Source organism: Dryobates pubescens, chromosome 5 (assembly GCF_014839835.1).
Source record: "Dryobates pubescens isolate bDryPub1 chromosome 5, bDryPub1.pri, whole genome shotgun sequence".
NCBI classification, from domain to species: Eukaryota; Metazoa; Chordata; class Aves; order Piciformes; family Picidae; genus Dryobates; species Dryobates pubescens.
The window spans coordinates 34770294-34798060 of NC_071616.1; the positions used below are offsets into that span (position 1 = coordinate 34770294).

Sequence of the window (27767 nt, forward strand, 5' to 3'; positions counted from 1 at the left end):
ATGACTGTCCTCTCACTAGGGCACAGCCTTCTAGTGCCTACTCTGGGACACAGCTTCCATAACAATGTAGAAGGAAAGAATGCAATGAAAGCAGTGCTCATGAATTTGCCCTTTCATATCACATGGCTTTCTGAACAATGCCAATCTTGCTTGAGTTCATTCTGTGTCTGATACATGTATCAGAGAAGGTGGAGGCCTAAGGGAGTCAAGGTGATGATTCCTGGTACAAACATACACAGCTACTTTACAGTTATTCCAGAACAGAAGGTAAAAAAGAGCAAAGGGGCAAAAATTATTACCAAAACCTATACAGAGAGCATCTGAAAACCTTTTCCAGGAGCACTGCTTCTAAATAGACTCTAACAGAGGAATATTTTTGACTGTTCAAACCCTTTGTTCAATGAATTGGACCAGCATAGGCAGTCACAATGGGAACAGTCCAGATAGAAAATCTCTGATAATCAGGAGTAGAATTTCTTGACATCTGAGATATTTTGAGGGATTAAAAAGATATACAGTAAATGGGGTTTCCTTTAAATCTGCTGAGACAGAAGAGTTTGTTTTAAACCAAACTAAAACAAACTGGCAATCTAGTTTTCAGGTTTCTTAAAAATGGCAGCTTTGCAATTCTAAAACATTCAAGGAATTTCTCTAGCTACACTTCTAAGAAGCTTCACTTGTGGGTTAATGAGAGCGCTAATCAGATGGCTTTTCACAATGATGAAAAGCTTATCTCTGCAATCAAGTGAACATGCAGATAGAGAGGGAACAACAAAAGAGAGGAAAATTTATGTGCTAGATTTGGTCACTGGCCAATATAATCCTCTCCAAGCTGCTGCTATTAAGTAGGAAACGTGGGGGCTGGTGCAGGCTGAACAAGGAACAGCCACTGATAACCTGCTGAACTAGAAAATAACCATCATGAGGGGCAATAACTTGAGGGCTAAGTTTGGGTGGCTAGGAAGAGAACATCTGAAGTTCAGCCAAATTTTTCACTTATTGCATCCTGTGTATCATCAGTTGCTTTTTTCTCTCACAGGCTCCTACCCTTCAACAACTGCCTGTATCTTTTCTCAGGAGGGCAAACAGCAAGATATTCAGCCTAGATCCTTACTCAGATTTCCTTAGAAGCACCTGCACTGAACCAGGCAAGTTGCTACAGCTTAATAAATTAGTTTATCAGCTAGATAGCCAGAACTGTTTGTTTCTATCCTGCCCCAATCAGCAAGTACAAACACACTAGCTAACATGGTTTCCCTTTTATGTCTGGTATAGGCTATGTATGCAGGATCCAAGGCTTCAGTGCTGGGTAACTAAAGCTGCTATAATTATTTAAAGAACTGTATGTGGACTGTGCATACCTGGCCTAAACATATGTGATGGTTCACTGGCATAGCAACTGTATTCAGGGAACAACTAAACACACTCATGATTCACCACATTGAAGAAGTTCCTTTACCTGTCATGACAAACAATAAATTAAACATTGCTGAGAAATAACAGACTAAAGTAATGCAATCTTGCCTTTCACCTGAGTTGTGTTTGACAAAGAACATGTGTTTATCCAGTTAAAAAACAGGAATACAGTGTGTAGAATGCTCAAACAATACGGCAGAACTATTTCAAGCTCCTTTATATTTTTTCCACCTTATAAATCAATTATAGGTTCTGAATGACTTCAGGTTTTGTGGAAAAGTTCATAAGAGAAGAAGAGGCTGATCTGGTTTCAGAAGACTTACAGGAAGATACAGAGAAACTCTCCCTGAAGTAGGACATAAGGAGAAAGACAAAACAATCAAGACAGGGTAAAATCTCTTTAACTGCTCTAATGAGCACATTTCCTTAACAGACAGTGAGGAGAGAGCAGCCAGGACTTTGCTGTGGTCACAAATATCCCTTAAGACAACGATTAAGCTGCTGCTTCTCATGAAGGACAAAGTGTGTTCACAGTTACTATAGAGTTAACACCAACCCAAATCATTCACAGGGTATCCCAGAGCAGATCAAGATCCATCTTGCTGTCTTTCAACTTCAAATATACCAAGATAAATAGCAAACATTTCTATCTATGCCTTTTTGGAACAAGGTGGCAGACAACAGAGAATACTGAGAGAACTGGCAGAAGTGCTCACCAAGCCACTTTCCTTCATTTACCATGTATGTCATTCTTTTTGTCCTGAGACAGTGGAAGCAGAAAGGACTAAATAACCCCTCATGGTCCATTTCAGTTTTATTTTACATGATTCTGTGTTGAGGGTGGGCCAGTACAATTGAAAACTGAAACTACCATGTAGCTAAAGACTTTGGTAGTGTTTAATGCACAGAACAGAGGAATAAATCTTACATTAACACAATTCTGATATCCCATAAATTTGAAAAACTTAATTTTACAGATTAACTTCCTGGCCAAATGAAGATTTGACAGGGCTTTTTTAGTGTTAAAAAAGAAGAAGAAAAAATATTATCCTCACAGAAGATTATTTATGAACATGCAGTAGTTGACTTCAGTTATATTCAGCTCTGTATTGAGCTTACATAGACATTCACCAGTTACAGAATGCTCTGCTCCTCCCCAAAGCATCCTGAAATCTCAGATTTGTCTAGCTAGCACAAGCTAAATCTGTCTAGCTTGGTTCAGTGATGAGTATGTAAGGAAATGATTACTGTCAAGTGTCTTAAGTATTTCATCTGAAAGGCAGAGAGGAATTATTTTAGGATGGCCCCATTGATCATTTAAAGCTTGAACCTTATTACACAAGACACTGAAGACTGTATCAGACAATGACTTAGCAAATCACACTTCACTTAGCCATTTCATTGTATTTCAAATCCATCAAAGTTTGTGCAAGTACCAAAGACCTGCCCACATGAGCATCTCTTCAGGATCTCTTTGCTCACCTCTGTTCAAATTAGAAGGCATGGAACAAATTCCAAACCCTCCACAGGTAGGATGCCCCAAACATTTATCTGGACTGGTCCTTATGTTGTGCAAAACAAGGGAGGTAACAAACTAAATGTTTGCTTGAATGCATGCTGGATGGGGCAGGGAAAATAACTCCCTGTCTACAAGATGCATCAAGAGAAACGTACTGTCATCCTGTAACCCCACCTTGATTCCAGAAAACTAACCAGAAGCTCTTTTAGATCTTTCTCCTACATGTATCTAAAAACTTTCTCAGCTATTGCCTCCAGTTCTACAGTTTCCAGAACTAAGAAAACAGAAGAGAAGGGAGGGTTGGAGGGGGGGTGGAGGGGGGGTGGTAAATGAAAAATAAAAATCTACTTCCTGTTTTGGACTGAGTTACCACAATGCCACAAAGTCTAGTGCATTTACACATTTAAAAATCACGAGGTTGCACCAGTCACAGCTTTAGTACACAGTGCAACATCATCTGAAACCAATAAAAGAAGGCTGTGAATGGGACAGCTTCCCCTCATCTGCTCATATGGTCTTACCTGGCCTCCAGAGAAACCCTTACTGACAAGACTGTTTGCTAGTCCCTATCAGCTTTACAGGTTCTTGAGGAATAGTATTGAAGCAATGGAAAGAGCTCAGTGGTGCTGCCATAAGCCCACCACGGCTGCTGGTAAAATTTCACCTTCATTCCTTGCATTGATATGGAAGCTGTGTGAACGGAGTCTAAGTACAGTTGCTTCTGGGGGTTGAGGGAAGCAGGAAGCAGTCAGCACAGCCAGAACATTTTCCAGTGGAAGCACTGAAATGAGCAGCAGAATTGGGAGACAGAAGAGCATTCAGCACCAGATTGCACTTCCTTCTCAAAGTAGGTGGAGTGCTGCAATCAGGAGTGGTGAGAGCGCTTCAGTAAGGAGAGAGGTCAGGGCTGGAGACAGCACTGAGTACCAGAAAAAGAGGCAGCTGATTACACTGGGCCTGAATCTGCAAAATGTAGAGAGCTTGCAGTACTGTTTTGCCTCTGGAGTGGGCCTATCACTACGGTTCTTTGCCCTTCTTGAAAAAAAAAAAAAAGGAGAGAGAGAAAGAAAGACAGAAAACAACCAAGAGGAAGGGCTGGGGGGTGAAAGCTACCTTTCCCCAAAGAGAGCTGGAAAAAAAAATACATCTCTCCATTGTAGAAGTGTTAGAAACACTTGCCACAAGAAATTCCTACAGAATATATGAAGTTACTCTCTGAATAATTTTAGTGTCTCGACCTTAAGCCATTGTATTACCCCTCTCCCTCCTTAAGGGCCACCATCCCTAATTTACAGTAAGAGCAGATAAAGCAGAGGAAACTGACTAGTCTTGGGCAATTCACACAGCAAGTCAAGAGATGGTCAGAAAGGATGTCTCCCTAGTTACTATCCTGTGCCTAAGGAGTAGCTGGAGGAAATGTTTTGGTGGCATTGATCAGTTTAAATAACCTACTAGCCTCTCAGTTTTGAAATTCAGTAATGTAAATACGAAACAGCAATAAAATTTTCCCTCAGTTTGTTTACTTTTTCCACAAGGCCATTTTAATGCACCCAGGCACAGGATTCCCCATCTCTTCTGTGTTAAGCTTGGTTTTACATATAGGAAACTGATCTCGCATCTAAAGAAAGCTTATTTGGTACAAGCCTAACATACAACACTGTCTCACATTTTCTGTTTTGCTCACTACTATCCTATTGCTCAAGAAAGATCTATAGCAGATCTTAAGCAGAGCTATGGAGCTTACATTACTAACAGGCAGAAAACAAAATCTGACTCAGCCATTGTTTGGCCAAAATTCTCCATTCATATATTTTAATCTTTTCTGGTTTACTGGGCTGCCTATCCATTTTTGCTGTTCAAGTCTGAACAACCTTCCCATACCATTACTGAGCACTATGGCCCTGCTGCGGCGGCAGCAGCAGCAGTCTCAGAACATGGTGAGCTTCCATTTCTGAAGTTACTCTCTTTGAAGGAGGGGGGCTGAGAAAAGGATTCCACTCTTTTATTACCCAGCCCATGCTGAACAGAATGATAGAAATTATTGTTTCATCTGCATAGCACTCTTAAAGAACCAAATGTTTCTCCTTTATGGCATTTTCATTCTCCTTGCATAGAACAAACACTGTCAAAACAGTCACAACACACATAGAAATCAGTCAGCCATTCTTTTTCTAATACACCCAGAAAGCTTTACTGTGTCTTCTATTGGTCACTGAAGGGAAGAAAAAAAAAGAGAGAGAGTGAAAAGTACAAGGGAATAGCTGACATAATGACAAAACTTTAAGAAAAAGCTGAAAGCAAGGATAAATATGTATTCCTCAGTGCAGGAGTGGTTACTGATGTCTGGTTGTGTAATCAGCTTACATGCTACTTGTTTGCAATATATGCCTCCATGTATTTGCATGTACATAAACATATCCATACACTGTGCATACCTGCATGAGAAGGCACATCTGTTTACATACTCACATGCAGATCTGCACGTGGATCTCTGCACTAGTACCTAATTAGGGCATCTGTATGGGTTTAAAAAGACCTGTACACATGCTACTGTATGTACGCAAATGTGTACACATCTCTCCACCTGTGATTCTTATGCAATGCACATGTATTTCCAGGACAATAAGCTTAAGTGTGTTGAAACACTCTACACAAGGATGGAGTGACCTTTTCCTAAAGAAAAGACTGATGGAGGTGAAGTTACACCAGAATCCTTGTGACTGCAAGCCACAGCCTTTGCAGCTCTGCAATCTCTACTATATCTAGAAGTGAGATTTTAGTACAGAAGATATATCTAACTTTGCTGTACATTACATTAGACTGTATGCTGAATGGGACATAGCAGGAGCTAAGCATGCTCCTTCATGCATTTCTTTTTCTGTCACCTTGGCATGGTCAAACCTGAATAGAGCAAAGAAAAGGGAGAAAGAAAATAAAATTAAAACAGAGAGGTTTCTAAATGGACTGTTTCTAGTGTAAGCTATCCTAGGTTGAGTATGTCCTTGCCTGCAGTCCTGTTTCAAGCCCAAATAATTCAATGTCAGCTATGATTGTTCTAATATATTAAAGAGGCAAACAAGTAAAAAACTAAAAAGCCAAAAAACAAAGCAAACAAAAAGACCAAGCAAACAAAAAATCCACCAGCACAGAAAACCCAGCATACAAACACAAAGATGCAGATGAAGAGTACATTGCTAGAGAATGAATGTTCAGCACACACTGTGTCCCAGCATCACTGTGTCTTGCCATTCCCAGGCAGAGATTGTTCTGCTTGGCACTCAGAAGGGGTGGATTAGCGATAACAACTGTGGCACACTGAAAGGCCTACTCTTTTCTATACTCTACTACCTCTTTTCTTCTCCTTCCTTCCCCTAGATCACCAAAATTTGAAAGGGCTTCATTTTTCAACTACCCCAGGCTTCCTCAGTTTGCTTTGGAAGCAATATAAATAGTAACCAAAACAGGCAAATCATTTCCATAACTCCTCAGTCACTTTGTCAGGAGGTTCTGTAAAGTTTCTTCTTCAAGGTTGTCCTTGAAAGTGCAGGTATCTCATACTGTTCTAGCACCCACAAGCCTGATAACCTCTCACTCCAAACACACTATTTGCATGCAGGGGTATTAACAGCTCTTCCAAAAGGAAAGATGGGTTGCAGACATCTGTCTAAGATCCTTTTAAGCCCCTCACAAAGCCACAGAGAAACCAGGAGTTTCTGCAATGTGCTACTAACTAGTTTTGTCCTATCTAGGCTAATAGGCCTCTTAAAGGCAGATCATCAGTTTCTTGCCACATTCTTCATAGCTTGTGTAGAAGTATTACACTCCAGAAAGTTAAACACTTCATTTAGCTTGAAGCAAGATAATAAACTCCATTGTGTTAATTGTACCCTGCCAACTTTGCCTGCATGTAAGGAATAGAAGAGGCATAGTCGTTGCCTTCTAAACACGTTTCATTTTCCCAGGCTGTATATAATATCTGTGCCAGTAATAAAGATTACTGCTACATTAGTATTACTATTACCATGATTATTATTACCATGATTACTATTGATTATTACATATTGGAGACACTGGTGTGGTCAGGGAATCAAGGAGGCAGGCAAATGGCAATCAAAGGGCTTTCTCTGACGCAGAAAATTGTAAGGACATCCTGTACCACTTTCCAAAAACTTAGGACTGGAAGTTCATTCCAAAGTCTGAGGATTTCTTTTAGGGCAGTAAGAGGAAATATGCACACAGGCCTATTTTCCTTACAAGTTTGCTTCTGATTTTATGGAAGAAGTGTTATTCATAAAGCTTGCCAGGTGCCACAGAGAGACAGACTGAGGTAGCACACTGGGCAAAGTTTCAGTTCTAGCATGGCTAAAGTACAACCACTGTGTGACTTCCACATAATAGAAAGCAGTTTCGACACCTAAGGTGGATTCTGGAAAAGGACTTACAACTTAGGCATGCATAATACATAATCAGACACAGTCTCATTTCAGTACAGCCCAGTGCTAGATTTAGGATCAAAGACTGTAAGTAACTCTCACACAAAGGAAACCATATCTAAGCCTTGAAAATAGTGAGTATGGAAGGAAGAGCGTGTGTGTCTTGGTGCATAACCAATTGAACATGAAATGCTTTTGTAAAGCAGTTGCTAAGAGGGCTAATGTGATTCTTCAGTGTCTAAATGGGAAACTATCAAGAAAGCACAGAGAAAAGACTCTGACTACATACATAGTATTAGTGAAACCATTTAATAATACTGTGGCCTGTTATCTTGCCTATGTTTTTCAAAGAGCACAGAAAAGTACTACAGTGATTTCAAGTCTCAGTCTTGTATTATGCTAGGGGAGCTAACCAATGGATTCCATCTAATTCACCCAAAGGTAGGTTACAAGCTGATCCAAATCTGCATGCTACAGGAATTTGCATGGGGAGAAGTTCTCTGACAGAGGAGGTCCACTTTGCTTTAGGAGACAAAAGCATAAGCATATACGGTGGCTAGCTAAATCACAACTGCTCAGTCTGGAAGTAATGTGTGGTGTTTCCTACTGATCTGATTAACCAATGAAGTCCTTAAATCACAACAGGGGGCAGTAGTCATTAAAAAAAAAGCAAAGATTATATCTTGATACAGAAGCCCATCAAAACCCCAAGACAGAAAAGGTTTGTTTAAAATGTTCATCCTACAAACTTTATGAAGCATGAAACAAAACATTTTTTGCCTCTGTCATACATAAATACATAAAGAACATAACAGCTTAGATCACAAGAGGATGACAAAGTATTTTGCAATCCATGGGAACAAAAGAGGATGTTGATCAGCTACCAGGAATAAATATGCTTTATTTTTCATTTCACAAACCTGGGTCACTTGCTCTAAAGCCTTAATAGAGCTTAATGAGAACATTTCTGATCTGCAAAGGTTTATTTTTAATCTTGGAATAACAGAAAGATAAGAAAAGAATAAAAGAATTATAATGTTGTGTGAATGTTTTTAAAAGGCAAACAGGACAAGATGTTTAACTGCAGAAAACAGCAGCCCTGGAGGAAAGAGCACATCAGCTTCTATCTGAAGTGCTTAATAAAAACATTAAAGGATAAGAATACAATACTTAATGTCATTAGACCTTCCTGTGTAAAAGCAGTTTCTGTCAAATAAACCTGGTATCATTTGAATGACAATTGTAAAGGCACAGATGAAACATTTGACTGAACAGTCCTGCTTAAATTAACAGCTTATAAGGACATAATATTAAATAGAGTCTCAAAAAGTAGGTGAGAGTGGTGTATCAGTGCATTTCTAATGCACTGTAAGAATATATAACTGATGTAAAAGTGTTAAATATTTTATCAATTACCTAGAAGTAAATGAAAAAAAACATTGAAGCTAATACTTGAAGTTAACAGCAAGTGTGTCAGAGCACTAAACTTCAATGACAGCCCAGTTATACAGAGCAATTCATACAGCCTGGAAGTCCAGGGCCTTTCAATCCCAGCAAGTTTTAAAACAACTGAATATTAAGACATATAAGCTCATGAACATGGAAAACTGACCATGAACTACAGAACCAGGAAGGGGAAATAAGTATTATTATGCTTGATGTATATCTCACAGACAAGCATCATGGGAGGCAACAATGAACACTTGCAGCCCAGAAGACATATCGCATCCTGGCTGGCATCAAAAGAAGCATTTACCGACAGGTTGAGAGAGGTGATTCCACCCCTCTGCTCTGGTGAGATCTCACCTGGAGTACTGTGGCCAGCTCTGGGATCCCCAGCATAAGAGAGACTTGGACCTGCTGGAATGGGTCCAGAAGAGGACCATAACAACGATCAGAGAGCTAAAGGACCTCTCTTATGAAGACAGGCTGGAAGAACTGGGGCTGTTCAGCCTAGAGAAGGGACGGCTCCAGGGTGACCTCGTAGCTACATTCAAATACCTGAAAATATACTCTGTAGCGAGAGGATGAGGGGCAATGGTTTTAAACTGAGCCAAGGCTAGGTTTATGTTGGACATAAGGAAGAAGTTCTTTACAATGAGAGTGATAAAACACTAGAACAGGTTGCCCAGGCATGAGGTTGTCCCTGGAGACATTGAACATCAAAGTTGATGTAGCCCCTGGGCAGCCTGATCCATCTGGAGGTGTCCCTGCTCACTGCAGGGGAGTTGGACAAGATGTCCTTTGAGGGTCCCTTCCAACTCAATGCAATCTGTGAAAACAACTTTGAAAACAATTTTGGAAACACTGAGGAGAAAGCGTGAGTTAACAGTAAACCCCTCTGGCCAAAAAAGAAGGCCAGTTCAGTCTCAGGATATATGACTAGAATAAGCACTACCTAGCACTGGTATGCTATGCACTTAAATCCTAGGTGCAATCCAAATGCCTACATTTTCTTAAAGAAACAATTCAAACATTTCAATGAATACATCAACCAGCTTAAAGATGATTTCAGAACTAGAATAACAGCCTTACATTAAAAGACAAGGAACTCCCATCTGTTTAGTTTTTCAAAAGACAGATAAAGGGACTTGATTATAGTGAATAAGGAAAAACATTGGGTTTCTGAAGCATCTTTGTCCCAGCAGAAAACTGCATCACAAGAATCAACATTAAGGAGCTATTGTCATACAAATTCTAAATGGTTTTAGGGAAGTATTGCTACACAGCTGCTCTGTTAGATTTGTCGAGGTATCCAGGGAGGAGGTTTTCATACCTTGGACACATTTCCTCCACAACATTCTTCTCTCTAAACTGAAGACATATGGATTTGATGGGTTCAGCGGATAGTGAATTAGCTAGACAGTCACCTTCAGAGGGTAGTGGTCAATATCTCAGCATCCAGGTGGACATCAGTGAGTAGTGGTGTCCCACAGGGATATGTATTGCGACCAATACTCTTTAGTATCTTTATCAATAGCTGGATCAAGTGCACCCTCAGAAAGTTTGAAGGCAACACCAAGCTGAGTGGTGTGGTTGACACCAGAGAGACCTGGACAAGCTCAAGAAGTGGGCCTATGTGAACCTCCTGACGTTCAACAAGGCAAAGTACAAGTTCCTTCACCTGCGTTGCAACAGAGTTATTGGCCATTGGAATGTGCTGCCCAGGGAGGTGGTGGAGTCACCGTCCCTGAAGATGTTCAAAAAAGGATTGGATGTGGCACTTGAAGCCATGGTTTACTTGTCATGAGGTGTTGGGTGACAGGCTGGACTTGATGATCTCTGAGGTTTTTTCCAAGCCTGTTGATTCTATGATTCTATAAATCCCCTGCATCAAGAGAGGCTGAGGGAGCCCTGTAGAGAAAACCTTGGTGAACCGGGAAGCAAAGCTAGAATTAAGTTTTTAAAAACTAGCTGTGGTTTCCACACAGACCCAAAACTCCTTATGAAGGGACAGAAGAAGTGATTTAGAAAACACACTCAATGCTAAAGCTGTCATTTGAATTATTAATAGTTAACAGACAGACTTTATGGGATGCTCATGAGATGAAAGTTATTTACCCAACAAGTTACATGCATAATTAATTTCTCCTGTGATACATGATTTGTGAAGTTCTAACAAAATGTGTAACAGAGGCTGTAAACAGGCAAACTAGCCTGAAGCCAGAAGACCTAAGCATATGGTGATTAAGAGAACATACTAGAAATACATAGTAAGAAAAAAAGATGAGAGAGAGGAAGTGACAATGCTGCATTTCTACATTATGTTCCTAGTGTGCAGCCATGAATAGTAAGAAGCAAGCTCAGGCAAGAAGTGAGAAGCAGGCATACCAAGCTTGGGTAAAGGAGAATGGAGGCATTCAGTGTTCTCGTTATCTCAGATGAAGACAATTTCAGGTCAAGCCAGCCCTGGAATATAAACTAGGGAAATGAAGGGAAATGCTCAGCCGACAGCTTGCCTGGATAGCTGAACACTGAGGCTGCAGAAGAAGAACCCATTCCTAAATACAAGAATAGCACCTATTTCCTTGAGCTTTGCATTAGAACCAATTTTAATATTGCAATTGATAATTTAGTCATTAGCTGGGAAGGAAAAATAAACTGGACATCCTCAGTAACAGCTTCTACTTGAGTGAGATGACAAACACAAACCGTCTCATTCTTTAAGAGCGTCAAGTCAGAGGGATCATGGTTTGTTCAACTCTTGAGAAAGCTTTCCCCCTGTGCTACAGGTGGTTTGCTTGACAGTTCTTTATATCTTTGAGATGAGTCATGTGACAGCCCCTCCTTTGGGTAGCAACTCCCTTTGGGAGGCTACAACCAACATTCTATTTAGGCAGTGGCCAGAAAGGATTATAGGGGTTGCTACAACGCAGCTGTGGTCATATCATCAGTATCAGGAAGACAGATTTTACCCTGGCACTGGCCTTTCCAAGAAAAACTGCCGTTTTGAAGACAGACATATAACAAGGAACAAAGTGTGAACAAATCCTCTTAATTGCCTGATTTTTCTGGGAAGGTATCCTAGCATCGCCAAAGTGGAAGTGAGACGGAAACCCCTAATAGAGGTCTGACAGAGTACTGGCACATTAATGAACCAGAATAGCCACTTTTTCTCCCACCTACTCAGGTAACAGCCAGATTGGGTGAAAAGTCTCCAAGTACCAAGTCTTTCAGGATCTGCCACGGTTTCAAGTCAGCAGTTAAAAATGCAAGTGAGACTATTTGCTTCCCTATTTTGCTGCCAATCCAAGAATCTTCCCAGAGGTATAAGAGTGAAAGACTGGGAAAACGTTTGTCATCAGAGCTTCATCTTAATCCCAGTGCTCTGTCCAATCCAGCTGCAAACCTGGAAGAATTGTGCTGCTCTTCCAGTATATCACAGCAATGTTTCAGCCACCTCAAACATTCTGAATTCCACTTGATATCATACTAACTTAGGAACAGTTAGGAATATGTAATCCTAGAATGTGTCTACGGTGTAAACTAAGAATTGTCCAAACAATAAGAAAATGTAACTGTGCGTTTGGGAAAGAAGTTAAGAAGAGCAAACCGGTTTAGACTGACTTTGCTGTCAGTCTGTCCCATCAGCTGTGTTCAGACAGCCTAGAGAGCATGTGCAAAGAAGTTCAGCTAAAGGTCATAGGGAGGAAGAGGATGGACACCCCAAACGACCATCAGGGCATGCACCCTGCACAGTATATAATGAGCATGTGTGCAGGAAATTTACATATGTAATGAATTCCATGGGCTACTGTGAATATGCTAATCAATTCTTAGAAAAATTATGATTATGTGTGAGATGTGAGCAGATATTCTCACCACCCTTAAGTGGAGTGATCCCTGTGTGTCTGGTGCTGAAATAAAGAAATGCTGCTTCTTAACACCTCACTGGCCTTAGAGAGCTTTCTTGCCATATTCGGTAACACACTGACAGACCTTTCCTCTAACAAAGTTCAGAGAGCATCAACATACTTATCTCCATGTCTGTTCAGAGCTTGAAACCTGCTGGAGCATTTCACAATCAAAACCAAACACTGGAAAACAAACACTGGAAAGCAGATGAGAAGCAGCATCAGAAGGGGTTGGGCCTGATCAGCCTTCTAAAAATCACTGGCTTCATTCCCTCTTGCTGCTACTGCCTGATGATGGCAAGAGCATGCAAAAGCAGATTTTCTGCCTACCTCCAGCCCCAATCAAGGGAACATCTTGCTTCTGGCTGGCATCTCACATCATTCAGCTGTAGTAAAAGAGGGAAATCTCAAGGACAACCAATCCAGCCAGGATGTTCTGCCAAGGTTGCTGTTCCAATTTTCACAGCTAGAAAGAGGGAGAGAATATACTCCTCCCCCCCCCCTTACATTATCCTAAAGCCTGCAGGTGCCAGCAACGCAAATAAACGTGGAGCAATTAACAGAATTAACACAGCTTTAAATAGCTTGGCTCACCAGATGTGGACTCCTAGCAGAGTTCTATAAAATGTAAAGTTATTACAGATAAAACCATTCATCATCTGTTCACAGACTTGTTCTAGATGCAAACCCCATTCTGCTTAAAATGGCTAATAATCAGAAAGGCACAGATTTAACAGGAATTATGCCATGCTAAAGCCCCATTTCTAAATGTCATTTTTCATTTCTGCCATCATTCTGAGACCTATATTCCCTCTGCTTGGTAACACTGATACACTAAAAAGCTTTGCTAACATGACTCACAGTTACCTCTTGGGGTGCTAGAACTGAGACATCACCTTTCAGTCACTTCCACTCTGGCCAAAGGAGCTTGGTGAGTCACACACTACACATCACTGCTTTCTTGGATGCAGTTGCTACTGTACAGTTGTGTGTCACCAGCCGCACGCAGCTCACAGATAAATGATGCTCTCCCTGAAGAGTTAAGTGCTCAAGTGCCAAGATTTGTGCTTAGGAAGTAGCAGCATTTGAGTTTTCTCCATTCTGGTGATGTGAAGACACAGTACGCACTACAGCAATCCTCCTAATGTTCCCCTAAGGCCTGTTAAAATAAATCCATTCATCTCATTGTGCTGTTGGGTCTGTCTAGATAGCTACAAGAAGCAGGGGCAAGAGGATGCCCCTAACCCATCTTTGAGCTTTGATATTACCATTTCTAACATCTCCACTTATGGAACTGTAGCTTAAGGAGTATAAAACCCTGTGATAAGAAATTCAGAGCTTAAATTCACAGAATCACAGAATCACCAAGGTTGGAAGAGACCTCAAAGATCATCAAGTCCAAACTGTCACGACAGACCAAAAATTGCATCTTTCTATATAACTGTATTACTCCCATTGAACTGCTTAAGACTACAGATGTATTCAGTGCTAATTTTGACCTAAACTAATTCTGCCTGTGCAGTTTGAAGCACAGGTACTCAGTGAAACAAGAATAGATCAAAGCCAGACAGCAGCAATGAGAAAGAATTTGAACAGAAAATCAGAGACAATACAAAATCTGGTTGTATATTGAGCCCACTGCCTTTTCCATGTAGTTCAACTAACAAAGGCTGCCCATTAGTTGCTTGCCTCCTCCTGTCCTACTCACAGATGACAGCTAGCTGGCTTACTGCTACAGAGGAGTCATGAACCGGGGAGGATTCATCCAGCCCACCCACTCAACATTCAAACCTCATCATCCTTTCACGCCTCCCTTTTTGGCAGCTGCAGCAGCCTGACTTTTTGCAGCTCAGTCTTTCCCCAGAACTCGCAATATTCACGCACACATACGCACTTCACAGCCATAGTCTAGCCCCCAGGGCCACAAGATTTATAATAGTGACTGCTGCTCCCAAAGACAGGGCTCTGTCTTTAATGTTGGGGGGGGGGGGGAATTTCAGCCCACCACAGTGGGAAATAAGCTACTTCAGCCAAAAAAAAAAATCCTCTAATTAAAGCTCTAAAAACTTAGATCCAGCACTTGCACGCCATGACTAAATGATTACAACACACCTGAAAGCACAGCTAGAGAGTAATATTTGCTGCTATATTTGAAGGTTGCGATACAATTAAAAGACTAACAGAAGAAAATCTAATTACCAAGAAGGCTGAAGACCAGTTTAACAGTCCCAAAGTCAGACTGAAATGGGGTTAAGTTAGAAGAAGTTCTGTCTCCCGCCCAGTGTATGCACAAACCAGTAAAAGTAGCAAGTATTTTCAAAAGCTTAACTTGTTCTATTAAAAGAAAGTGTGTTGGGGGACACAGTTACACAGGGAGCAGAGCCCTTTGAATTCTTGTGCTTGGAGCAGGTACTCAAATACAGATTGCTTTTCTCATCACTATTACACCTATGTCAGGAGTGAAAGAACTTATCACAGCACTGGAGAATACGTTAAGCTCTGCATGCTCCATGTTAGTAACTCTTTGCCTAGCAAGCTTTCAAACCCTGCCAGCCAAAAAAAGTTAAGTACATTCTCTCTTCAGCTTTCTCAGTGACAAGCAACCAGCAATCCACTCAGCTCCTAGACTGAAAGTACCTATGCTATACACATACATAAAGAACATAGTTTAGCAACTTCTTTCTCTCCTATAACTTTATTAATATTAGCATATGGCAGGTTCTAGGTCTCCAAACCTATTCATATGTATTTCTGTCTGACAATAGAAGATTAATCCTTAGCAATGCTGTTTACTGTGACTGCTTATGCTGCATTAAAGGATTATCACGATTTCCCTGAGTGCTCACCCAAACCAGGAGTTTACCAAGTAGAGTGAACTACAAAGCCAAATAGAGGACAAGAAACTCACTTTCCTTGCAAGCTGAGAATATCAGTCTTTGAGCAGCCTTAGGTTGGGACTACATTTGGCTAACAGCATTAGGAAAAGACAGGCAGAAATCTTTGCCACAGTAACCTCTGTGAGTATCACTACTGCTTTGCTGATGACCTTGGACTCGGCTATACCTGCCCATGAACACCCTACATCCTGCATTTATTTGCTCACTCTTGAATTGAGATGGATTATATCATATGTGTACAAGGATTGTTGTTTTAGCAGTTCCATTCTTTTGGGCATGAGTTACCAATTAACTTTATTATGTGCCCAAAGCACAGGCTATATTGCTCCAATCCTCAACACATGTTCTGAATTTGCTTATATAAACATAGTTCTACACCCATAAACACTCTCATTTTCTGAACAACAGCACATGGCACATCCCTTGCAGGTAGAGAAGCTCAGCAGGAGTCAGGTTCATTATGCAGGAAAGAAAAGCCCATTCCTGAAGATACTGTTGCAAAGGAAGTACAGATGGCAGTGGAGGCAGGACTGAGGGTCACATTCAGACAGCTCAGTCAGGATTCCTCAGAGTGCCTCTTTACTGCTGCTATGCATCTGCCTGCTTGGCTACATTGCCCAGGGGTGACTAGGTGGTTTCCTCCCTATGTACCTGTTCCAGTGGCAGCTGGAGGGAGTTAGACTGGGTTACACCACACTTTGCTCTAGTTCTGTGGATTCTCTTTATCTTCTGAATGTGGTGGTAGTACCTAGGTCAATCAACCCTGCAAAAAGTTGCCTCATAGACCACAGCAAGTTTCAGTATCTATGTTTGTGCATCAATACTTGCTTTAAAATGTATGCTCCATTTACATATATACTAAAGTAATCAGACTTCAGCCATTTATTACTTTTGTGAACTTTCTAAGAGTGCAGAAACTTTGGAATTTCAACGCTACTGAGCTGTTGATACATGAATTTTCCTTTAAATTAATCCCCCAAGAAAATGTGTGTGCTGGGGCTGACCTAGAACACCTGTGAGCTGCCATATGCCTACTGATGACAGTTCCAGTGAATAAGATACACTGTCGTAATAACCAGAACCTGTATTTGTTAGCTAGAACCTGTATTTGTTCAATCTGTGGGCAGTTATGGAACAAAAACAAGCAAATCAACAAACTCCAAACATTTCATACTTCTAGCCTCACTATGACTGCAGGATTCTAGAGCCCTTGCTACTTGAATTTCATTCACAGATGATAAAATAATATCCCATTCACCTCCTGTACCAAAGTCAGCTGAAACCTCAAGTCTTGTCTTTCAATCTCCCATCTTAGAATCACAGAATCAATAAGGTTGGAAATGACTTCAAAGATCATCAAGTCCAACCTGTCACCCAACACCTCATGACTACTAAACCACGTCTTCAAGTGCCACATCCAATCCTTTTTTGAACACCTCCAGGGACGGTGACTCCACCACCTCCCTGGGCAGCACATTCCAATGACCAACAACTCTTTCTGTGAAGAACTTTCTCCTCACCTCGAGCCTAACATCCCCTGGCACAGTTTGAGACTGTGTCCTCTTTTTCTGGTGCTGGCTGCCTGGAAGAGACCAACACCCTCCTGGCTACAACCTCCCTTCAGGTAGTTGTAGACAGCAATAAGGTCTCCCCTGAGCCTCCTCTTCTCCAGGCTAAGCAACCCCAGCTCCCTCAGCCTCTCCTCATAGGGCTTGTGCTCGAGGCCTCTCCCCAGCCTTGTTGCCCTTCTCTGGACACGTTCAAGTTTCTCAATGTCCTTCTTAAACTGAGGAGCCCAGAACTGGACACAGTACTCAAGGTGTGGCCTAACCAGTGCTGAGTACAGGGGCAGAATGTCTTCCCTGCTCCTGCTGGCCACACTATTTCTGATGCAGGCCAAGATGCCATTGGCCTTTTAGTAATGGAAAAGTAATTCTAGCACCTCACTTTCATACTCAAATTCCTTCACTAAAGACTAATGTAACAGGGAAATTTCAAATTGTTTTCCTGTTTAACAGGAATAATTTCTTTGGATATATGGACAGGTCATGAGTAAATTATTCTTCCACTTTTCTTTGTGGTCAGAAATATTTTATGAAAGAGATTACTCAGTAATTGATGTTAGCTTATGTTATTTTGCAAGAAACCTTCATCCAATATCCTTATGACAGTAAAACCTGCTAAGGATACAAATAAGCCAAGCTGACAAAGTTTTTTTCTGTGGCATGCCTGAGGCAAGGCAATAATGCTAGCAAAACCCTTTCTTCTGTTGGGTAGGCAAGGGCTAAGCTACGTAAGGAAAAGAGGCTTTGAATAACTGCCTAGCTATAGCAAAGCTGCAGCATTGGCAGCACACTAATACAGCTGACAAGTCTACTGATTTTAGTTCCTGTGGGCCAGGCCAGTAATACTAAAAGTGAAATATTAACCCCTGCAATGTGCACAGTCCAGTAGAAGTGTAAGTTTTAACTGGATCCATAACTAGAAGATCATTTCCCATTTTGGTCAAACATGAAAGGAGCCTCCTAGGACACACAATTACACTTAAGATGCTATTCCTAGTGTCTTCAACCAAAATACAACAGAAACAGAACAAAGCAGAGAAATGCTCCTCAGACCTTGCTGACTCACAAATGAGCTGCCACACTCAGAACCTATTTGAACTGTTCTGTGTCTCAACTTCAGCTACTTCAGTTGCTTAGGAGTACGATCAGTTCTGAATTTTTCTTTAATTTCCTCACCTGAGAGCTGATTTTAAGAGAAAGAAGCAGGTATTTCAAACCATCAGCAAGAGTTCAGCTGGCAAGGTAAGACACACTTTTGGCATAACCTATATATACTGAATGCAAACCTTTGAAATTTGCTTTTCACACTTATCCCCTTGCCAGCTTGACAGGAATGTGTAAAGAAATCAAGGACAAAACATGAAGAGATTGGCAAATATTACTGGTAAAGAAAATTCCCCAGAGAAACAAGGTTGCAGGAATTCCAGCAACATCTAATGTTCTCTAGTTAAAAACATCAGTCAATTAGGACTCTTTGGCTATACTGAAGACATAAGCCCTCCCTCCCAAGAGGAAGAGGAACAATAAGAAAGAGGTAGGCAGGATGTCCCTCTTTTATTTATTGCTCTAATAGTGGCAGGCTGTCTTTTAGTGTCTGACCAAGTGATATCACATCTGCGCCTCAGATATAGCATTTGAGGAAAGATAATAATGAAATTTACTCCCTTTGACACTGTCTTTTAGATGATAGTTTGAAAGAAGCCAGTATCTCTGAGGAGGCTTTGAAAAAAGCCACCTAGTTAACTCTTCAGATGAAGGGTCCTATAAGATAATTTTATCCATCATTGTGAATTACTTTTAGTATATGCATTTCCTAACTATTGGGCCACAGTGCAGCAAACTCTGTACTTTGTGAGATCATTGTCATTCCCAAGAATCCCAGTATGGGAAAAAACGAAACCAAAACACATTAGACGCTACACAAATGTACTCCAACCCGAAAATACTTATTTGTCATGTCAAACCGACTGGGACATTCTGACCTAAGTTCCTTCTGGGAGCACTCACTGTGGGGTATTCTACATTCTCAGTATTTCTTTCTATGAAGAAAGACTGAGAGAACTGAGGCTGTTCAGTCTGGAGAAGAGAAGGCTTAGAGGGGAATTTATTAATGTCTATAAATATCTGAGGGTTGGGTGTCAAGAGGAAGTGGACAGGCTCTTTAGCTCTGGGCAACCTGATCTAGTTGAGCATGCCCCTGCTTACTGTAGAGGCTGCTGGACCAGATGACCCAGACCATTCTATGATTTTATGATTGGTTCTATGATTTGTTTCAGTTGCACCCAGTAACAGGACAATGAATAATGAATATAAGCCAAACACAGGAAGTTCCACCTCAACACGAAGAGAAACTTTACTGTGAGGGTGACAGAGCATAGAACAGGCTGCTCAGAGAGGCTGTGAAGTCTCCTTCTCTGGAAACTTCCAAAGGCAACCTGGACATGTTCCTGTGTGGCCTACCCTAGGTGATCCTGCTCTGGCAGGGTGGTTGGACCCGATGATCTCTAGAGGTCCTTTTCAACCCCTAACATTCTATGATTCTATGATACTAAGTGGGGAAAGTTAAGAGAATTCACTCAAAAGAGTATTAAACAGAAACAAGCTCAGAGACTACAGGGACTGCCAGGTAATTTTACTCCTCTACACCTAAACTCCTTCAGATGAATTAAATGTAAAATGTTGACATTTGGTTACTGTACCACAGGATGCCTTCCTTTCCCAATGCTACAATAGCATGAGAAAAGCTCACCTCTGACCTTTCCTCTCTCACAAACTCAGACACTGCACAGAAATCTGCATCTCCTCTCATCTCTCCCTAACTCACAGTATGGGTATAGACTTTTTGTTTTGGAAGGACTGCCTTGCCTTTGGTTCACAGAACAAACATTCCTCTTTTCTCCCGTCCTTGCTAAATGATTCCTTAAAAAACCACTAGCAAAATCAACTGAATCATGTGCCTTTTCCAGAGAGGCTGATATTCATCACTCTTACTACTATTTGAACCATGAACCACAGAAGACTGACTTGACATATGCCTGTTGTGACATAAGTGATAATACAGATTTTCTCCTACATCAGTGTGTAGGGTAGATTTCACTCCAGCAGTTACTCCTGAGAAAAGAGGCTAGCATGATCCAATCTTTTATGCTTACAGGATGGTGTGTGCATGTAAATACGTAGGCAAACAAAACAGGGGAGGTACCCTTTCTGGCAGCACAGCAGAGGTCTGGCAGCACAACACCGATTCTTTTTCAGTGCTGTCAAAAAGCCCAGATGTGGACAGGAGAGGTGCTTCACCTTCCAGATGCTCAATTCAGAGTCTCTTGTTCACCTTTGCTCCATGTCATGTCCCATAGTCATGCTAGAAAGCAGAAGGTATTCTTCTCTGTGTACCACAAAATCTTTCAGGATTCACATTGACATGTTGGCAGCCAGCACACAGCTTGAGAAATTGTCTACTGCCCAATCATATATCCCTTCTGACTCTGAGCTAACTATCCATGCAAACTATCCCAGGAACTAAGCTTACAGGCATTACTTGATGAGAAAACACTGTCATCTTACCATCATCATCTAAGGGTCTATGCAGGATTCTCTCAGCACCTTGCCTTGTATCACTACCTTGTTTCCAAGAGACACAGTTCCCACCTCTAAATTACATCTTTGTAGAATTTTTTCTTTTATTTCTCATTACCTTCAGAATGCTAGCCAGTGTCTCCTCTGCTGTGCCTCTCATGCCATGGTGTTATGTTTCTACAACAAGGGGACTGAAAAACAGGATGCAGCCTTTGTACAGATGCACAGGCAACATGCAGACATGCTTGACTCCCATCGCACAGAGCTTGGGCTGTGGCAGGAAGTGGATCCACCACAGCAGCAGCAGTGCAACTGGAAATTTAAGAGTGAAGGCCAACCAAAAATTTTACAGGTCTCTGGATCTGGAAATTTAGTAATCAGGGTCAGCATCATCAGGGCTATTTGAGATGCTCTAGCAGAGATTAGTTATGGAAGACCAAAATTAAGAACAAGATGTATTTTAAGCATCATATTTAGCCTTTGCCATGCTTTGTCTGCTCTGATGCAGTACCTCTAGCCCCTCCTTTTCTTTTTCAAATATTAAATTCACCAAGTAGGAACCAAAGTGGTCCAAATATAATAGAGCAGCTGGAGCAGCAGTGTCAGACCAACATGTGTGAACAATCAGTATCATTCATGCGGTGACTTCCTCCACAGCACATCAGTGAAATTCCCCATTCTGCTGATTCCTGAACTCTCCTCTTATGCATGCCTGGGGTCTTACATCACTGCTGTAGAAGGAGATCTCACACAAAAGCTTTCAGACTATCTGGTCTCTTGGTTAGGGACAGTGTCTTTGACTGGAACTTCCTGTCTACCCTCTTCACTGTTTTTCTCAGCCTCCATGTTTATAGGCCTTCTTCTATCTGCACCTTCAGACTCTTTCCCAGTGTAACCAGAAAAGCTCATGCCCAAACAGCATCCACGGCATCACTTGACATACAAATAGGTCTTAAAAAGATCTGTTTTGCAGATGGCATCTGAGATGTACATACAGCCACCGGGACCATTCATGAACCATTCGGAAATCTGGCTCCTAGTAGTTAAATTGTAGACAGAAATGATCTAAGCTTTCACAGCTTTCTCCTATCATGGCCAGATGGTGCCTGACCTTTGCAATAATTTCTGCCATATTCTGCCCATACACAAACCTCACTGCTTCCTTCAAGCTGTTAGTATCAATCAACATTTTTCATAACTGAGATTTTAATAAAGCATTGACAGAAAACCAAAGATTTCATAAATTCTCTAATGCACATCCATTCTCTAGGGACCACCATAGGCTCTTCTAAAGCACTTCTATCTGTACCATCTAAGTACCCCAAGTAAAGAGAATAGTAAATCTGAATGGCTGACTCCCCAAGAGAGTCTGAAAAATATTCTAATTCTCTCCCTTCTCTAGTGACTGGAGTCTGAAATCTAGCTTTCTCTCTTTATCTACACAGCTAAACTTCCCACCCAGCCATTCTCCATCCCTGCTATTCAAACCTCCTCATTGAGACTCTCCAGCACTTGCAGAACATAGCTGTTTCTCCTCCTGTCCTGCCTCCTCCTGGCCATATGGAGGTGTCTAAAAACTATTAAGGTATCCTTTTCCCTTTCTACCCTCAGACAGTGCTTCTCCCTATTTATCCATTCACTGACTCTCAGAGCACTGAGATCCTTCTATACCTCCTCCTACCCCATCTCCATGACTTCTTTCCTCCACAATAGGAAATATCCCATCTTATCTCCTGAGTTCTTTTAGAGCAATTTATCTTAAGATTGATGGTCCAGAAAGCCTCATATATTACGCAAATACAATGCAATGTCCATGTTTGATGTCTGTGTACTGCCCTGTTTGCATATTCTGCCTTTTACAAATTTCATGGAAAACATTATTTCTGTTTTCCACTCTTTCCTCCCCCTTCACAATGTCATGTATACCACAGCACTGCTGAATGGCTATGCAGAAATGTCAAACAAAGTGTGCGACCAGATATTGGGACATCTTTAATTCTGTTGAAAAGGAAAAGCCAACCTGAACTACCCATTCACCATTTGGGTTTATGGTTCAGGTATACCACTGCTAGCAGTCAGAACCTGTACCCACAAGGAAAAGAGGCAGGAGGATCTGTTCTGTGGGGAAAGGAGGAAACATTAGTTCAGACAATTCAAAGAAAATACGGCTACGTTCACCACAGCTTATTTAAATACTGCAGTAGATGAGCCCTGAGAGGGCTTACTTCCTTGCCAGGAATACACTCATGCACTCCAGTTCCTCCTAGTCAAAGGTTAGACTTTGACTACATGAAATGCCTAACCTGCCAGAACTGCCCCTCCTCCTACCACCAACCCCAGCTGAGCGGAGAAAGCCTTCCCAGCTGCAAAGGGGCAGAGGGTCATTAGGCACTCTGCCCTGTTGCTCTTCAGCACCTGCATGTAATCTGAGAGGAAAGGGGAAGGCAGTGCTCCACTTAACAAGCACTCTTAGCTCTCATGTGAGCAGTTTGGTGGTTGTAATGTGAGGCTGACACAGTCCAGATGAAATAAGAGAGATTACAGGAGGAAAGCAGAAAGTTTCAACCCAAAGCTTGCATCAATCCCTTTGACATCCTAGGAAAGTGAGACAGCACTAGGCTAAGTCTTCAATAAATGGAGAGAAGTAGCAACAGACCATTCTGCTTTAACACCTTCAAGAGGTCAGTACAGAGGGCTTAGCATTCCCAGCAGCAGTGAAATCAGTAGGGGTCTGCTAAGACTCTGGAAAAGGGTGATTACATAGCTAGGACTTTGGTAGGAAAAAAGAGCATTGTTCTACCAGAAAGTATCAACTCAGAGAAACAATATTTGCTCTTTGTCTATTTTTCTTAGCTTAGAACGTTTTTCTTAAGAGCTCAAGCTCCTCCAGTACTCACTGATGAGAGACTAAGTATCCTTCTTGACCACAGAGCGAAGAAAAACAACAAACCAAAACATAACCTACAGGGATTGATTTACGAAATATGCTGCCGTGGTATGCAGAGAGGCAGGTAAGGGTCCCTGTAGCCAAGTTAGGAACCAAAAACATTACAGGTACACGAATACCACACTAAACTGGTTCTACCTTTCCAAGGATCAAAGCTGGCTACCATAGGGTGTCAAGTCTCACCCCCACAGCCAGCTCAGGTTTCTTTCACACCATACTGCATTGCATTGCACAGATATACCCTGGCTTTTCAGAAATAAACAAAGAAAAAGCTCAAAAGAGCCATCCTCTAATTCCATGCGGATCTCAGGTTGATCCTGCTCCCTTTGCCCTCCGCTTTTTCATCCCTATCAAGGGAAAGAAGAGGAATCTGATGGTGGAGGAATTGCACAAGGCAAACTTCACTGATCAACTTACCCAAAGCTTCATTTAATGACAGCCCTGCCTGCTTTGATGCCTGAGAATAACTCACTAAACACGCAGTGGGAACTCTTTGCGACCTATACAGAGTATCGATTCTGGTCATCCCCTGCTCTGTGCAGGTGTTGAGGCAGCACTTCTGGATTTTGTCAGTATTCTGCAAGGTGCCTAGGGCTGCTCTTTCTCCATTAGATGTAGATCACTGTCATCTCCACTTGGCAAAACCCAGCCTGAGTAAAAGCGCAAGTCAGCTTCCTTACACTTCCCAGTGATACCTGCAGTAACCCATCCTGCAGCCTAGGAGGTCTGGTTGAAAAGCAGAATGGAAATGCAAAGTGCTAATCAGTAGCATGGCCGTCCTTTTGAAATACTACATTTCTTCATTCACCCTACTTCCAGATGCCTCCCCTGAAAACCCTGCACTACACTTATGTTTGGTTTATAGATTATGCTAGATTTAGAATCATAGAATCGTAGAATCATAGAATCAGTCAGGGTTGAAAGGGACCACAAGGATCATCTAGCTCCAACCCCCCTGCCATGGGCAGGGACCACTCACACTAAATCAGGCTGGCCAGAGCCAGTCCTAAGAGGCCAGGCAAGGTACATTTTGGGCACATTTGCACAGCAGCTGAAAGCACTACTGGACCACCACTAAAAACAGGTTCCTATGAAGCTCAAACCCAGCCAGCACCAGCCTGTCTTTAAGTCAAGACAGCTGCTCATACACATCTCCTGTTGCAGCCTAGTCAAGTGAAGATTTCAAAGCATATTTTGATTATCTGTTTTTCTTCTTCTTCCTCTCATTCTTAAGTAGCTGCTTGGGTTTTTCTTCTCATAGAGCATTATGAGCCTGGGACAGCTATAAGTGCAAGCTAATATAATACAAATGATTATATAAATAACAAAGCTGCTGAAGATTTTCTTGTCACTGCTTTCTCTGCTCCATTGGCTTGACTTAAAGCACACATAAAAATGGCCTCTGCTAAGTGTTATGTTCATAGCATCCATAAATAAAATTAAGATCCTGATTTAAAGAGACACTAAGAAGCTGTATATCCTCTTGATTTCAATCAAACTGGGATGCTCAATGCCTATGAAAATCAGGTCCAAGGCTCTACAGATGAAAACAGAATGATCTGATTCCTGTATGACAGTTTGTATTCAGCAGAGCAGTTTAATTTTCCCTGTTAAATGCTCATATGCTCTTTTTCCAGCACACGTGCATCTCCCTAATTAATCCAGAGGTCAGACAGGAGAGCAACTGCAGACTCTGAGAGCCATTGCTCCCATCAAAGGCCTGGCACATAACACACAACCTCTGACACCACAAATTGAGCATCAGTAGGATGGCAACTTGTCAGGCAGTTGCAGCTACAGAATATCTAGCTCAGCACTGCTGTTTCCATGACTCCTGTATACAAACTCACTCCAGCTTCCCTCTGATATTAAATGTTCATACAAATAGGATATTATGGGCTGCAAATCAAACTGGACCCACCCAGCCACACTATGTCAAAGACAGTATTACTACAAAATCACAATGTTAGGGAGAAAACTCTCTGCATCAAGTTTCAGATATGGGTCTGAGGCTTCATGGTTTTTAGTTTGTTGGGTTGTGGGGTTTTGTTTTATTTGGTTTGGTTTTGATTTTGGTTTCTTGTTGTTTGGGTTTTCTTTACCAGTGAACACTGTTCTGGTTCCTGCTGCTAGCCAGGCAGTTCAGTCTCAAAGTTGCAGATTAACTATGTGACAAAGGCAGCCTGCCAGCACAAACCAGCATGATTTTGGAAGTCAGCTAGCTATTCCTGACCAATGCAGCAACTCTGCTGCAGGGATTTATCAACACAGTGCTCTTCAAGTCCACCGAGACTGAGAGAAATGGGGCTATTTGGTCTTGAGAAGAGAAGGCTGAGAGGGGATTTTACCAACATCAATAAATATCTGAGGGCTGTGTGTCAAGATGAAGGCGTCAGTCTCTTTTTGGTGGTGCCCAGTAACAGGACAAGGAGCAATGGGTACAAGCTAGAACACCGGGGGTTCCACCTCACACAAGGAGACACTTCTTTATGGTAAGGGTGACATTGCACTGGAACAGGCTGCCCAGAGAGGCTTTGGAGTCTCCTCTGGAGATTTGCAAAAGCCGCTTTGGTGTACTCCTGTGCAGCGTGCCCTAGGTGATTCTGCTTTGGCAGAGGGGTTGGACTCAATGATCTCTGGAGGTGATTTCCAGCCCCTAACATTCTGTGATTTTGTGATATGGCACACTATTGCCACATCTCCACTGTATCTTCATACTGCAGCCTCCTCACATAATTCACACACATATTTTATGTTACCTTCAACTTTCACTTTTCTGTTTTATTCTAACTCTGTATCTTCCCAAAAAACTGGTGACTATATTCACAGGACTTACAAATATTATCTTTAAAAAGTCTCTGATTATGATTTTGTCATCCAAAAAAATGCTGCTTAGTAGTCAAAGGTCATTTATCTGGTTTTTTTAATCACTATTGCCTCAGTGTCCAGACAACTGCAATGCTCTCTTCTGAATTGTTAACAGCTTACAGAAGATGTCTGCCACTACCAAGGGTATTTTATCTGAGCACTAGAAGTCTGATAAGTTCATGAGTTTTACTGCTGATGTATTTTGTCCGGCAGAATCACACATTTATCTTTAGAGATTATGCAGTATCAGCATAAAATTTAGCATCAGGAAAAGACATGGAGTGTGTCATGAACAGTAGGAAAGAGCAATGACTTTGAAAACCCAAAGCACAGAAGAACAAAGAAATAATTTGAAATAGTTACCTCTTTGAGGCAGCCCATGAAGTTGTTGCTTACTGGAGAGCCAGGTAAATCAGCAGTACTGGGGCTCCCTCCCACATAAAAGAAGTCATCTGAGCCCAGCATGGTGTAGTCCTCCTGTGTGTAGCCCGTGGTGGTCAGGATGCCATCCACAGAGATTGTCACCTGTTCAAGGGACACAACAAAGAAAATCCCAGGCAATGACCTTACAACCCTGAACAGAACAAGTTACCTCTCCTACATTTTTATGTCAGTTTTATTAAGGATTTTGTTGAGATTTGGTATGCCTTTTTTTTTTTTTTTTTTTTTTTTTTTAAGTTCAGCCAACCTCCATTTTCTGGTCTGCTTCACCCACAATGGAAATGCCCCAGCATCTCCTTCTTCCCTTTCTGGTGTATCAGCACCGTCAGGCTGACACAGCAGTCTACCCATTGAGATGCTTTCCATCCATTCAGGCCAGAAAATGGAACTGTCCTCAAAATAGATTTCTCATATTAGCTGATTTTATGATTAATTAGTATTTATTTTAATGATTACAGTTAGTTATGGTTGTTAGTAAAAAAAAAAAAAAAAAAGAAAAGAATTAAGAAAAGAAAAGAAAAAACCCAAAACACTAATGAAGACGAGGTTGGTATTTTGTATTTTTATGTTTCTTTTGCTCACAGCACACCGATGATCGTGCATTCAGGGAGGGGGTGGGAGGGAGCTCACTTTCCATACATTATGGATGTGCATGCCATGTACCTAGAGAGACACACACCCACCACCAAAAAAAAAAAGAAATTAAAAAAATCAAAATAAAAATTCTATGTTACAAACTAATTCATAACCA

The 27767-nt window shown here is 41.5% G+C and overlaps 1 protein-coding gene across 33 annotated transcripts in view; it reads right to left on the reverse strand.

The window, feature by feature from the left end:
• The window catches only part of NRXN3 (neurexin 3), a 1013077-nt gene that overhangs the window by 709397 nt on the left and 275913 nt on the right, over positions 1-27767 (reverse strand). For all 33 annotated transcript variants that reach the window (XM_054161979.1, XM_054161978.1, XM_054161962.1 and 30 more), the window contains one exon: positions 26939-27100. In XM_054161979.1, coding sequence (XP_054017954.1) covers positions 26939-27100 — 162 coding nt within the window. The remainder of the gene's footprint in view (positions 1-26938; positions 27101-27767) is intronic.